Below are 15,441 nucleotides of genomic sequence, written 5' to 3'. Positions count from 1 at the left end.
AAAAAGACTAGGGGAAATGACTTTTCCAAGGTCACACAATTATTAAATGATGGAGCTGGTATTCTATTCCAGGTCCTCAGACTACAAATCTAATCTTTTCCTTTCCACTGCATTGGTTCTGACTCCCACTGACTGAGGCATGGGTAATGACCAAACACACGCTTGGCTGCACGATAGTTATTTCTCCGGTATTAACCCCTCTTCCTGTGCTACATTTTCTTCGAATAGAGAAGTGATATATTTTTTTCAGTGGAGAAGACTGTCTAGGTCCTCTTTTCCTACTCCAGAGGTGGGGCAAAGCCCAGAAGGGAGAGATGGGGAGGAGGGGGAAGGGTGGTTGAACTTGTGGTTTTCCTTTATAGTCATCATGTTCTGCCCAAATGTCTAAGTCACTTTTTTTTTCAAAGTTCTACTGTGAGTCTAGCTTGGGAGGACAGGAGGAGAAGCTGCATATGTAATACAGGTAAGGAGTCAGCTATGGTTTGGGGGCCTTTCTCTGGACTTTAGGAAATTTCTCCTGGGATTTGATTTCCCTTCTTGTTTTCTATTAAATTGTTTCCTGGTATGTGGACTAGAGATTAGAATTGACTTCATGTAAAGGTAGAATTGGGCACTGAGAAAGTCATATAAAAAACATTATTTCTCCTTTTTGGACAGATGCCCCAAATGCCACAATTAGACACTTGCTGCTTTGTCTTAAGAGTTTGTCTTCTACCCAAATAAAAATTTTCTACTGAGTGTCTGTTGAACCTCTCTAAGCCTCAAGTTTTCATCTGTAAAATGAAGATGATGATTCTTGCTCTTTCTACCTTTTGGAGCTGTGAAGAAAAGTTTTTTGTAACCCTTGCAGCATAATATTAGTAAGATTTACTTATGATTGTGTGAATACATGAATGAATGAAATCCTTGTATAATTTACAACTGGTTGAAATAAATTTATCACAGACATATAGAATGTTAGAGGACACTTAGAAAATTAAAGTCCAGGGAAGGTATCTGCTCAAGGTCATAACAGCTGGTCAGTGGCAAAGTCAAGAACAGAAACTGTCTTTTAAATTTAGTTCTAACATTCTACCTCCCTACATGGCTACTTTTGGACAAAATTTGATTTCGTGGGACAGATCAGAAGTGGTGTCCTATATTCTCAAATGCACACATTTCCTTTAATAGAAAATAACCTATCATTTCTCAAATAGAAAAAAGTTTAAAATGCCTCTGCCTCCCCCCATTGAAGTATAAATGAGGAACAGTAGTTTCTTCCATGACAGTAAGACTTGATAGAGATAAGAGATTGTGGTGATTTTTTTGGCAACTGAATGGGGCAGAAATCACAGAAGACAGAATGTAGAAAGAATACAGAAAAAGGAAGGAGACCAGGGTCACCTTTGGTCACTGAAGAATTTTTTCTAGGGCTGGTTTTGTTTTGGACCCACTGGACATTTCTTAACTTCATAATTCCATTCATTTGTTGGGAATAGAAATGAAGGTGAGAGAGGGGCTGAAAGCAGAGCTGAGATGGGTTGGGGGGTATAATTCAAGAGCTGTGATCAGCTCTATTGGATTAAAATTTTCTTCTTGCATTCAGTTCTATCCCATTGTGAAGATGAGGCACTCAGTTAATAAAGTATAAAAGATGCTGACCACAAGATACCCCTCATCAACCTCTCTGATGCCAGTCCCCCTCAAAAAGCAACACACACATACATGTACGCACCCATTCTTTTTAAAATTAAGTTAAAAAATTGAAATTAGTGTTTATGTTCTTTTTACTTGCTACTAAAAAAAATAAAAACAAAACTATTGTAGCAAATATGCATAGTCAAACAAAATAAATTCTTATATTGGTTTTGTCCAAATATGTGTGTCACATATTAAGTCCATCACCTCTCTGTGAGGAAGTGGGTAAAATTCTCTATCACTGGTACAACTTGTCATTGTATTAATCAGAGTTCCTAAGGCTTTTCAAATTGTTCATTCTTTACAATGTAACCATTATTAATAGAATTAATAGAAATTCATTAAGGAATCTAATTATATTATCTTTCTTTCTGCTATTTTCAGTAGGACATGGCTGCAAGATTCACTGTAACTGAAGAAGACATTTGGGATTCTGAATTTGACAATTATACTGATATCGTATCAACAGATGCTGTTCCTTGCAAGTATTGGAGACTGGATAGGCATTTTGTAATGGTTATTTATAGTATTGTGTTTTTTCTGAGTTTGCTGGGAAATTCACTGGTGATGCTGGTCATCCTCTACAACCGGCTCAGCCGTTCAGTCACAGATATCTACCTGCTCAACCTGGCCATAGCTGACCTGCTCTTTGCCCTTTCCCTACCCCTTTGGGCTGCCTCCAAGGTGAAAGGTTGGATCTATGGCACTTCTCTTTGCAAGTTTGTCTCTCTTCTGAAGGAGGTCAACTTCTACAGTGGCATTCTGCTTCTGGCCTGCATCAGTGTAGACCGCTACCTAGCCATTGTCCATGCCACTCGTACTTTGACTCAAAAGCGCCAGTGGGTAAAATTCATCTGCATGGGCATCTGGGGCCTGTCCTTGATCTTGTCCATGCCTGTTCTTTTCTCCCGAGAGGCAATCGAGTCAGACTATTATGGCTTTGTCTGTTATGAGAACTTTGGCAACAATACTGCAAAATGGCGGCTGGTACTGAGGATCCTGCCCCAGTCTTTTGGTTTTGTCCTGCCCCTACTAGTCATGCTCTTCTGCTATGGCTTCACCCTGCGCACCCTTTCTGAGGCACAAATGGGGCAGAAACATCGGATCATGCGAGTTATCTTTGCTGTAGTTCTTGTTTTCTTAGTCTGCTGGCTGCCTTACAATTTGGTGCTGATCACTGACACCCTCCTGAGGACTGAGATAATTCAGGACACTTGTCCACGAAGGGAAGCGATTGAACAGGCCATGGATGCCACTGAAGTGCTGGGCTTCCTCCACAGCTGCCTCAACCCCATTATCTATGTCTTCATTGGACAGAAGTTTCGCCACAGCTTCTTTAAAATTCTGGCTGCCCATGGTGTGATCAGTAAGGATTTCTTGGCACGCCACCATATTTCAGTCTCCTCTGTTCACTCTTCTTCTGTTTCGACTGCTGTCTGAGTATCATCAGTTCAGAATTTCTCAGCAACTTAGATAAAAGACTCTACCGATAAGAAATCATTGGACTGACTGAGATTGAAAGATGACGCTTAGAATATGGGGATGAAAACTTATAGTATGTTTTTCCCATGTCTGGAATATATTTCTTTCTCATCTCTGCTTCTCAGTATTCTTGTCAGGTGTCACTTTCTTTGTGAAGTCTTTCCTGATGCCCCCAGGTTTCATCAGCTTCTTCCTCCCCAAATTACCTTGCATTATATTTATCTTTGTACATACATAGAATATAAGCTCCCTGAGGGCAAGAATTGCTTTGGTTTGATCTTTGTATACATATTCAGAACTTGGCATAGTTCCCTGAACACAATAAGGGCTGAACAAATATTTGTTGAATGAATGAATAAGAGGAGGGGACTGAAGCCTGAGAAAGCTTTGAGGGACCCTGAGGATGGGGTCCTGCGACATTGAGAAGGAGACAATATTATCTCAACATACTACCTACAGTTTTGCCTTGTTTTTCCCCTAAGTAGTATCTCCATGCCCCTGATCCAGAAAGGGCTTCTGTTTATAAAAATTCTCTAACTGACTTTCAAAGAGCTTGCTGTGCCTAGAACATGACAATCTATCTCCTGAAATCTCCATTGGCAGACTCCCATGTCTGGAATGCTCTCCTTCCTCATCTTGGTCTCGTGTCTTCTTTGGCTTCCTTCAAGAACCAGCTAAAATCCCACCTTCTGCAAGGAGCCATTCTCTGTCCTTTCCTTTGAGATTATTCCCAAATTATACTGTATATATATCTGGTTTAGTGCCTTTCCTTTGAGATTATTCCCAATTTATACTGTATATATATCTGGTTTGTACTTAGTTGTTTACCTGTAGTTTCCCTTACGAGACTGTGAGTTCTTTGATAGCAGGAATTTTTTTGTCTTTCCTTGTATTCCCTGTGCTTACTACAGTACCTGGCACATAGTAGGTACTTAATAAATGTTAACTGATTGACTGACTGGTGTCAACAACCCTGTCCTGAGTGGTTATTCTGCTTTTGAGGCTTGTAATCTAAATTCCCCAGATGAATATCTCAGGAATTTGGCATAAAAGGCATGTCATGATAGAGCCATAACAGGTATGAAAGACAGCATGATGAAGTGAATGAAGTGCCAGACTCGAATCAGGAAAACCTTCATTCAAATTCAGCCTCAGACTAGTTGTGTGACTCAGGGCTAGTCACTTATGTCTCTGGGCCTCAGTTTCCTCATCTGTAAAATAAGGGGGTGAAACAAAATGACCTCTAAGGTCCTTTCTAACTCTAAATCTATGACCCCAAGCTAAACACTTTGGCCCTGTCCTCAGGGCTCTTTGTTTACTTTGGTTCTTCTGTAGTGGCTATTAAGGGATACTGAGGGTAAGGATTACTCTGTCTAAATTTAAGGTGGTCTAAGGATGTCACTTGGAGAAACTTTTTTCTTTGGAAGTCATGCATGACCAAGGATCTATCTTTTTTGAAGGATTTCCTTTGGAAGGTCATTCATTCGATAAGAATGACGTGGTTTCTTGGTCTCATTATGCTCATAGTTGCTGCTATCATTGCTGCCAACATTGTGAGACAAAACTAGGTGAAGCATCCTAGTGCTGAATGCTGAATGGAGCAAGACAAAGACAGCTTTGGTCCCTATCTTCTCAATGCCTCCCATCTAAGTACCGCATCCATGAACAAATCCACACAACACAAAAATATAGCAGAGTCAGTGTTCATAGCCATTGAAAAAACAAATAAAGATCCATGTTTGTATGAATGCAAGTGGTTTCAATGACACAAGAAAGTGGAGAGTGCTGGATTGTGGCCCATTGGAGGACCTGAGCTAGAGAAGGTTTGGAGTTTTCACCTTCAGTGAGTGCTATTCCAGCTCACAGTTTACACACAGTTATAACAACCAAAGACAAGAGACCTTTGTGCCTCATAGTTCATTTCAGTCACTTGAATGCCAGAAGACCCCAAAGCAAAGTGAGTTATAAGGGGGGATTCCCTTCTGCCTATGTGGATCCTAGAAAGAGTTAACCACATCATGGCCAGAGTCCTGGAGAGATCCAGGTGGAAGCTTTCCTTTGTCACTGATAAAGAAACCCGCTGGAGACTACTTGGTAACCTTGCAAGTAGAAATACTCTATTCTTCCAAGCCTAGATGAATATCTTAGAATGTTAGCATCAAAGGCAGAGACAGAACACTGTGCCTGGATTCAGAAAGACCAGAGTTCAAAATTCAGACACTTAGTAGATATATGATCCTGAGCAAATCACTTACCCTCTTTCCCTCATTTTCCTCATCTGTAAAATGAGCTAGAGGAGGAAATGGCAAACTACTCCAGTAGCTTTGCCCAGAAAACCCCAGATGGGGTCCTGAAGAGTCAGTCACAACTGAAATGACTGAACATCTACAACAACATATTTTATATTTAGCTTCCCATGTTTTCTGTATTTAAAATGTTTCATATCCCCTCCTTTCTAATAAACTAAATATTGCTTCTAGGATCAAATACAGAATCCTTATTTGACATTCAAAGTCCTTCATAACCTGCTCTTACTGCCATTTTTCTAGGCTTCTTACACCTTACTCCTCGCAAAGTACTCATCTATCCAGTGATGCTAGTCTCTCTGCTATTCTATGAAAAAGACCCTTCATCTCTTGTCTCTAAGGCACTTTGTCTGACTGTCCTCCATGCCTGGAATGCTCTATTTCCTCATCTCTGACTCCTGGTTTCCCTGAATTCCTTCAAGGCCCAACTATTCTACAAGAAGCCTTTCCCAACCCTTCTTAATTTTTAAAATTACATTTCCGTAATAGTCATGTTGTGATAAAAAAACAGACAAAAAATAAACTCAGGAAAAATAAACTAAACAAATATGTTTCAATCTGTTTTTAGACCCTATCAGTTCTTTCTTTGGGGATGGATAGAGTTTTTTATCATAAGTCCTTCAGAATTATCTTGGATTGTTGTATTGTTGAGAATAGCTAAGTCATTCACAGTTGATCTTACAATATTGCTGTTACTTTGTACACAGTACATTTCACTTTGCATCAGCTCATGTAAGTTCAGGTTTTTCTGAGAGCATCTTGCTCATCATTTATTGTAGTATAGTAGTGTTCTATCATAATCACATACCACAATTTGTTCAGCCATTCCCCAATTGATGGGAATCCCCTCAATTTCTAATTTTTTGCCGCCAGAAAAGAGTTGCTATAAATATTTTTGTACATATAGGCCCTTTTCCTTTTTTTTTAAAAAAAATCTCTTTTGGGATACAGATCTATAGTAGTGGTTGCTGTTGTGTTTGTCCTTCGTTATCAAAGAGGACCATGACATCAAGATGATGACATGACTTGCAGTTGACATTAATTTGGGTGAGGGAGGGCTGTGCAAGGTCACCAACCTCACTTTCTTGTCCTGAGCCATCTGGGTCCAGCGGCCTGATATTCATCAGGATGACTACAGATGGCCCAAGATGCAATGCAAGACCTTGGCCCTTCAGGGTATGTGTGCTTTTATAGCCCTTTGGGCATAGTTTCAAATTCCTCTACAGAATGTCAACCTCTCTTAATTCTGATGCCTTCCCTCTATAAATGATTTCTTATTTATCCTGTATATAGATTGTACACATCTGTTTGTGTATTGCCTCTCCCACAGGATTGTGAGCTCCTTGAGGGTGGGAACTATCTTTTGCCTCTTTTTGTGTACTCAACCTTATCTAGTGCCTCACACATGGTAGACATTTAATAAATATTTATTGTTTGATTGTTTAAAACATGGAACAAGACTGACAAATATTCATGCAATAGATCTGTAACCATTGCTATGGCAACGACAGACTTCACTGGGTTCTTGGAAAAAGTTGCAAAATATATTAAATGTCATTTTCTCCAACTCTCTTATATATTGAAGGTAAGGAGGCTTGCTTTAAAATGAAGGTAAACAATCTATGATACATGTACATCTGTGGTGACTTTTGGTAGCCCCAGAGAGGCTACTAGGTTGGCTCTTTACTTAGCAAAATTTTGAAGTAGGTACGTCTTGTACCTATCCTTCTCCTCCTCTTTTGATCTTCATTTCTTTTTTTTAAAGTAAGTTTTATTAATATCTTATGTTTTTATGTCCCCAGTTATTTCAAGATATCCTTCCTATCTAGTGAACACTTCTTTGTAGCAAAGAAAAACCAACCAGGACTGCTCCTAACCTCTATCAGGTCCATAAATCCTTGCTAAAAGGTCAATTGGTAATCAAGGGGAGTTGAAAAGGGCTAAAGGTTAAACTTTTTCAGAGGTATTTACATTTTAATAGGAAAGTCAAATGAATAAAGTCGTCAGATGCCTTTCATTTAGACACTTCCCCCAAGAGAGAGCATCTTCCCACGCTGTTTTGGAAGGGTTTCCTACTCCTAATTTTGATAGTGATGGTCTAATAAAAATGGCACTAGATGACTCTCTCTGTGAGGTGAATTCTTAGGGGTTTGGATTTCTCTGGCAACTTCATTGGTTGTCAGTGAGACCACTTTGCCGATAACGTCTACCAATGTTTAGTCATCACTTTTAATATATGAGCTTTATTTTGCCTCTGAAGTCCCCGTTCTTCCTGCCTCCAGTCCTTGGGCAAAGAAAGAAGGGCAGATAGTGAACTTTCCAACCAGCCTCTCACCAATAGCACGCAATTCCTTTTTCAGAGAGCAGCCAGGGGTTTTTATGATGGAGGCAGCAAGCCTGCAACCCCAACCCAGTAATAACTTCATTCTAAATTCTAGCTTTGGAATTATTACAGATAATTCGAGATGGTCCAGATTAGAGTCTTGAATGGTACCATTTAAGAAGGAGGGGCTCAATAGTGACAGTCTGTGAAGCTATCACAACTGGTGATGTTGAAACCACAAGAAAGCTAGCTGCAGGCAAAGGGGAGATTGGAAACATAGATGGGGGCCGGTTTCTACCTTAACTATTGTTTTATGGCAGTCTTCTGGCATAAGGGAGTCCCTCCTGGGAGAATGTAAAAAGACCTATGTTTTCTACTACTGAGCTCATAGTGCTCAGTGTAAGTGTGGCTGTCAATGGTTAAGTGCTTGTCTGGGGACCTAGTTTATGTTTAAAGAAGGTTTGTGGGCCAGCCAGAGGCAGGGGCGGGGGGAGAGAAAGAATCCCTTGATTTTTGATTGATTGATTGATGAGTTTGAATGTTGAGGATAACATGTACAAAACTGGGAATCAGTTCAACACAAAGCTTTATTGCAAACAATAAGGAAGAGGGGAAAGTGGAAAGAGAAAAAGGGAGCTGAGAGTACACACTAACACTGAAAATAATTCGCATAAGGGTGGTGCTGCACTAGGGAGCACAGAAACAGGGGAGTCCATCCAGCAGGAAGGGGCTGCTCTAAGGTGCCCTTTTGAGACTGAGGTTCTTATATCTGATTTTGGGAGGCCACCTTGAAACTATCCAATTCGCCTATCAAGGGTCAGGGTAAAATGTAATTTAAAAGTTTGTTGTCAGAGAGAAAATCAAACTGGTGGTAGACGAAATATCATTTGGGAGAAACAGTTGTACTAACTTTCAAAAAATATTATTGTTAGTATTTTAGAGCGTATTCTTTAAGTTTATAGCCTCCTTTAAGGGGAGACCATCATGATAACCTTAAGACTACCTTAAGACCATCAGGCCTAGTCTTATAACAATGGTTTCCATGCATAGATTCTACAAACTACAGCCTTCCTTAAGGGGGAAACTTGTCAGTGTGGTTTCTAGACCACTAGGTCCAATCTTATGAAAACTATCTACCAGCAACTAATAACTACTCTTTCCCTTCCTTAGATATTCCTCTCTGCAAGCCACCTGAATGGGAGTATAATTAGTAGTAATGAATTTTATCCCACAGTTATTCCCTCTCTCCAATCTCTTTATTTTTGAATCCATGAAACACACAAAAAGTTAATACCATTCCATTGTAGCCTGGTGCTCAGTCATACTGACTGTGTGACTATAGGCAAGTCAATTAATTTCTTTGTGCCTCAGTTTCCTCATCTAATAAAATGAAAGAGCTAGACTCAGTGGCTTCTGAGGTACATTCCAGCTTCAAATCTATGGTCTTATAACTAAGACTCTGGAACTGCCATTAGCCAAAACTGGTTCTCACTAATCCTAACTTTAATTCCATAGAGTACTACTATTGTATGTAAGATAGCTAAGTGCAAATAGAAGGCTTTGGAGTGTTATTGCTTTTTGGTTCATCATAATTTGACCAATTCAACAACTTCTATGGATTTAAAAATAAGGGCCTGACTTCAGTCAGAAATTGTGTGTATTTGTGTGCTTTGATGGCTGACTGACCTTATATCTTAGCCAGTTTCAAAGCTGAAAGGGGCACTAAGTAGAGGAGGTGTGAGGGTGGAGCCGGAAGGGCAAAGGAACTTTTAAAGAAATCCAGTCACTTCCCATGAAATATGATGCCTTTCCTGTTGCCTAATAGAGATTTCTGAAGCCACATCCTTACCTCTGTGGTTGCCATTACTGTAAACAACCAGGGATGCCTTCCTCAAAAGGAAGGCTTCCCTTCAACTTGTAGAAAAAAGATTTTGGTGAAGAGCAGGTTAACAGGGGCAGGGGGCCTAAGAAACTCAATCCCTATGCTAAGACTTATCAACCAACTAATCAATCAGTTGAAAAGCATTTGTGCTTACTGTGTGCCAGGCACTACGCCTTGGGTATACAAAAAAGGTAAAAACAATCCCTGCCCTTAAAAGGCTTACATTTTATTTTTTATTCGTTAATTTTTTTATTTTTATTTTTCAACATTCACTTCCATAAGTTTTAAATTCTTCTCCCCCTCCCTTTCCCCTCCCCAAGACAGCCTCCATCTGATATAGACTCTACATATACATTCTCATTAAACATATTTTCATGTTAGTCATGGTGTATAGAAGAATTAGAATGAATGGGTGAAACCTTGAGAAAGAAAAGAAACGAAACAAAAAATAAGGAAAGTCTACTTCACTCTGCATTCAGACCCCATAGTTCTTTCTCTGAATGTGAATGGCATTTTCCATCATGAGACCTTTGGAATTGTTTTAGGTCCTTGCACTTCTGCAAAGAACTAGGTCTATCACAATCAGTCATCCCACACTGTGGCCGTTACTATGTACAGTGTTCTCCAGGTTCTGCTCACCTCACTCAGCATTGGTTCATATAAGTCTTTCCTGGATTTTCTGGTCTGCTTGCTTACATTCATATACCACAACTTGTTCAGCCATTCCCCAGTTGATGGGCATCCCCTCAGTTTCCAGCTCTTGGCCGCTACAAAGAAAGCTGAAGAGCTTACATTTTAAAGCGGGTGATAATATACCAAAAACTATACAAGATTAAACAGTGTAGCTATGAAGTAGTTTCAGAAGCAATGCACCATCAGTTAAGGAGTATGAAGGGGAGATATGGGTATCAGTTGGTATTGGAGCAGGAAATCTTGCAGAAGATAGGATTTAAGCTGTGTCTGGAAGGAAGTCAGAGAAATCAGGAAGCTGAGGTGAGGAGGGAGAGCATTCCAGAGCAGGGACACCTAAGTGAGAAGGCATGGGGGAATGTGGTGTGTGAGAAATAATGAGAAAGTCAGGAAAGAAGTTGGTGTTGGTGTTGTTGGATGAGAGAGGACAAGAAAGGTGTAAGACAACAGGATCTTTTGGTCCTTCACAACTGGTTGCTGTCCACCTTTCCACACTGGCCATGCTCTATTACATTGGAGTTCCTGGAATTCCAAGATAGGTGGTACAGTGGGTAGAATGCAGGACCTGGAGTCAGGAAGATTTTTTAGTCATTTTTCAGTCATGTATGACTTTTCATGGGCTCATTTGTGGTTTTCTTGGCAGAGATACTGGAGTGGTTTGCCATTTCCTTTTCCAGCTCATTTAACAGATGAGAAAACTGAGGCAAACAGGCTTAAGTGACTTGCTCGGGGTCACCCAGCTGGTAAGTGTCTGAAGCCAGATTTGAATTCAGGAAGTTGAGTCTCGACTCCAGGCTTAGTGCTCTATCCACTGTGCCACCCAGATGCCCCAGGAATCAGGGAATCTGGTCTCAGACACTTACTAGCTATATGTGACTCAGTAAATCACTTAATCTCTGTCTCATTTTCCTCAACTATAAAGTGTGGATAGCAATAACACCTGTGTCCCAGGGTTGCTGTGAAGATCAAATCAGATAATATTTGTAAAGCACTTAGTCCAGTGCCTGATGCATAACAACCTAAGAGTTGTTCCCTTCCTATCCCACTCTCTATTTCCCCTTGAGATCATAAGATCACCTGAAGGAAATGGGGAGTTTTTAACCTGAAGAGAAGCTTTAGTGGGGAATGGGAAGGAAGGGAGAGAAAATGATAGCTATTTTCAATTATTTGAAGTACTGGTGGTACATGGTAGAGTGCCAGGAGAATCTGAGGCCTCGAGACCACATGTGGCCTTCTAGGTCCTCAAGTGTGGCCCTTTGACTGAATCCAAACTTCATAGAACAAATCCCCTCAATAAAAGAATTTGTTCTGTAAAACTTGGATTCGGCCAAAAGGCTGCACCCAAGGACATAGAAGGCCACATGTGGCCCCACGCCTGAAGACTTTTTCTTGATACCAGTGGGTAGGATTAAGGACAGAGGAGGTAAAAGTTTCCGAGAGGCAAATAATTGATGTAATGAATGAAAAAACTTCTTCACAATGAGAACTGCACAAAAGTGGAGTTGGCCATCTTAGGAGATGGTCACTTTCTTTTCAATGGAAATCTTCAAGCAAAGGGTGGTTGACTCCTGGGTGGTTAGGCTAAAGAGGTAATTATTTTGTTTAGGTAATAACAATGGTAGCTGAAGTACAGATCTCCTGTGACTCAGTTTCTAAACCAAACAGAATTCCTTTTAAATGGTGCATGTTAACAAAGATTTGAAACATAAAATGGTAATCCAACATACCTATTATATTAGGATATCCCAAAAGTCTTAGGGTACTTTTAAGTTTTAATGGCAAAAAGACTTTTGGGATACTCTATATTATCCCAGGATGTATGTGGGGCAACTGATTAAATATTTTATGGTCACTTTCTTAGAAAAGATCTTTTGGCTAGCTAGTCAGTGACCTTTAGTCCTTTCTGGTTTAGGATGTCTGTCAAACATCGTCTTCTTCTCTAAGAAGCTTATAGTAGTACAAGAAAGTTCTTTTTATTGGACAAGTGACACTGACTTGGGTTACTGGGAACTCACAAACTGACTTGGGAACCTCGGAACTTACAACCTCACAACCTGAGACTGGAAACACCCAACTATTCCTCAGAATTGATGTTCCGTGTCCTGTGTTCAGGGGAGAAATATAAAGCAGAAGCAGCCAGATATTTGAGGTCAGTCTCAGGCTTACCTGGGCAAGTACATTTTCTTGTTGCTGTGTGTTTATAACTTCTATTGCTGCTGGTGGAGGAAGGAGAGAGAAATTCCCTTTGCTTTTTATTGGAAACCCAAGGGAGAGCTGCCAGAGTCCCAAAGTGGTATGCTCAAAAAAGAAGGGAGGAGAGTCTTTCAACACCTCTTATAATTTGCTGGGGATGACTCCACAGGAATCTATGTTCCAAGATGCACAGTGTATAATTCTGCTTGACACAATGGGGAATTGGTATAACAAGTCTAGCAGGAGGTCAATAAACTTGTCACATAGAATGAGGCTAGACCACATGACCATTTCCATAGGAGGTGCTTCAGTTCAGCAGGTCAGAGGATTCCACTGATTGCCCTTGTTACTAGTCTGAAATTGGTATTTCTTTGTCTATAGGTGATTTGTCCCAATCTCTATCTCCAGTCACCAGTATCTGGTATCATTATTCAATTTGGGGCTAGTTTGACCCCATCCTTACATCCATATGTCTCTCCTTAGCTGTGTGTCACAGAATTGGATATAGAAGTAGAGTCAAGGTCTGACCTGGGCTCATTGAATACAGACGTACTTTACTTTACATGATTGATGCATTCCTAAAAAAAATTTATGTATTTTTTGGAAATTGAATAATATCTTGGCATTTTTTCTTGGTTTCTATTTGACCTTTAATTGACAGTAGCTCCTAATACTTAAAATTTCTCTGGTTTTTACTTTCTGTTAAATAATTAGTAATTTACAAAACAGTTGAATAGGAAAGCATGAATTCTTTTGTAAATAGAAGGAACCACTTGTTACATGACTAATCACTCTGTAACTTACCTCTTATGCTAAGGATTTTCATAGCTAGGATTTTCTTAATGTAAAATATCCCTGAAAACCTGGAATACAACATCAAGTTCCAACTATACTTAGGTCATAAGTAACTAAGTCCATTTGGAATTTCATTCCTGTATTCCTATCCTGTTTTCACCTGGAAGTACACTACTATGACCACTAAATCCTTTTTTCTCTAAGTCCTCCCTGACTCTATGGACAACTATACTTGTTTTGAGGGTCCTTATTCTCTACCTTCTCTGATGTTCCCAGCCCCTGTTACTATAATTCAAATTATTTTCTGTTTCTGTAACTAAAACTCCTTTTGGTCCCCAGATAAAATTTTTAAGAGTCATCTTATCAAAATGAAATACATACCTAGTATTTATCACTTAGCTCTTATGTAGATAACATTTAGGGCCTATGGAAAGAAGGAAAAACATTATGAAATTTTTTATTATTCTTATTTGAGAAACAGAAACCTAACCCAGGGCAGCACTGAGTCCACTGATGGGAAGCCAGGTCTAGTTGTTTACAGATGAAGGATGTTGACACAGACGTTCTTTCTGTATAAGTCCCTGTTGGGCAACCCCCCACTTTTCCTGGTAAATGATGAACTTCTTCAAAGGCCCTTATGGTCTTTTTTTGTTTTGATTATCTGAGTCTGAGAGAGCAGAGCCTAAAGATGGGGCAGCATTCTCACTGTGCCTCAATTTTCTGTTGTCTCTCCAATTTTCCTGGACTTGAGCCCATTGGCTTTGAATTCTGTTCTATTTGTGTTGAGGGAATGTTATGGGAGAGATCTGAAAGTATTATTAGTCTGCCTTAGGGCTACAGTTGTGAGCTCTTTAGGAGACAGGAGACCTCTGAAACTGGATTCACGAAGAACAGAAATGAGGGCAAACATAGGAGGAAAGGAAAAGAGGAACAAATTATGTGACCTCGTGATTTGACCTGTTGGCAAATTCCTTCTTAGTCCTCTATCCTCTTCTTTCTAAAACCAGTATACAGTGGTGGTGGGCATGCAGGTTTCATCACTCATAATCACAGAACCTCAGAGAAAGACTTATCAGTTAACTCTTTACTGAGTATCTTACTTGGTGCCACCAGGTATCCTGAAGAACTGTAGCACGTAGTCCCTGCCTTTGAAGACCAGCTACATTAACTGGGGAAACCTTATCACAATCTACCCCTTCCTGACTGGGCTTCTCATAGAGGTCTTGATGTTGTTTAGAAAGCCTGGTGGGGCTCATGTTTCAGTCTGAGCACGTGATACATGGTTGATGTTAGCAAATGTAAGGTTCTATAGAACATGCTGAGCTTTGTTTCATTGAATATAAATGAGCATTTTAACAGCTTTCTATCTGAAATGTGACTTGCCTGGATGTGACTTGGGATAGCCTGCACATGCCTTTTTATATCCCTCTGAACAAAGGGAAAGATGTTCTTGGAGGATGAGGAAGGAGTTTGGGGAACAGAGAAAAGGAGTAGGTATGTGGGAGAGTAAGGAAAAGGAGTGAGAGTAAGAGACAATGAAAGGGGAGAGATGAAGAATTTTAGTTGAGGAGAAAAAATTATATTGAAACTTGGTTAAGGACAGACGTTTCCTGCAATCTGAAGAGACTCTAGACTTTTCAGGGAGCTAGACAAAATCATCCCTTAAGGATTTGGTAAAGAGTTAGACTGAGTATGACCCAGGATGCACTGGGATTCAGACAGCTCTGGAGGAGAAGAGAGGCTGGTGACCTGCACAGCCCTCCCTCGCTCAAAATAAGTCAAGGGCAAGTCATGTCATCCTTTCTCTGATGGCATGGTCTTCTTCAGCAACCAAGGACAAACACAACCAACACATTGACTATGAAATCATGGCCCTTATATCTACTCTCTGCGTTGTTTTTGTTCAGTCTTTTTTCCAGTTCTGTCTGACTCTTCATAACCCTATTTGGGGTTTTCTTCACAAAGATACTGGAATGGGTTGTCATTTCCTTCTCCAGTTCATTTTACAGATAAGAAACTGAGGCAAAGATGGTTAAGTAGCTTGAATAGGGTCACGCAGCTAGTAAGTGTCTTAGTCCAGACTTGAACTCATG

General features: G+C 40.1%; 1 protein-coding gene across 2 annotated transcripts; it reads left to right on the top strand.

Annotated features, from left to right (window-relative positions):
• Positions 1-334: 334 nt before the first annotated feature.
• Positions 335-4,117, top strand: LOC140509805 (C-X-C chemokine receptor type 1-like). 2 transcript variants are annotated; one of them, XM_072617754.1, is made up of 2 exons: positions 335-463; positions 2,065-4,117. In XM_072617754.1, exon 2 carries the CDS (start codon positions 2,068-2,070, stop codon positions 3,115-3,117), a length of 1,050 nt encoding a protein of 349 aa, XP_072473855.1. In that variant the 5' UTR covers positions 335-463; positions 2,065-2,067; the 3' UTR covers positions 3,118-4,117. The 2 variants fall into 2 exon arrangements, with proteins under 2 accessions (XP_072473855.1, XP_072473854.1); XM_072617753.1 differs by having other exon boundaries at positions 336-463; positions 2,062-4,117.
• The last annotated feature ends 11,324 nt before the right edge of the window (positions 4,118-15,441 follow it).

This window comes from Notamacropus eugenii, chromosome 6 (genome assembly GCF_028372415.1).
Source record: "Notamacropus eugenii isolate mMacEug1 chromosome 6, mMacEug1.pri_v2, whole genome shotgun sequence".
NCBI lineage: Eukaryota > Metazoa > Chordata > Mammalia > Diprotodontia > Macropodidae > Notamacropus > Notamacropus eugenii.
The sequence above is the reverse complement of the archived record's forward strand: the minus strand, read 5'-3'. Positions and strand labels throughout refer to the sequence as shown.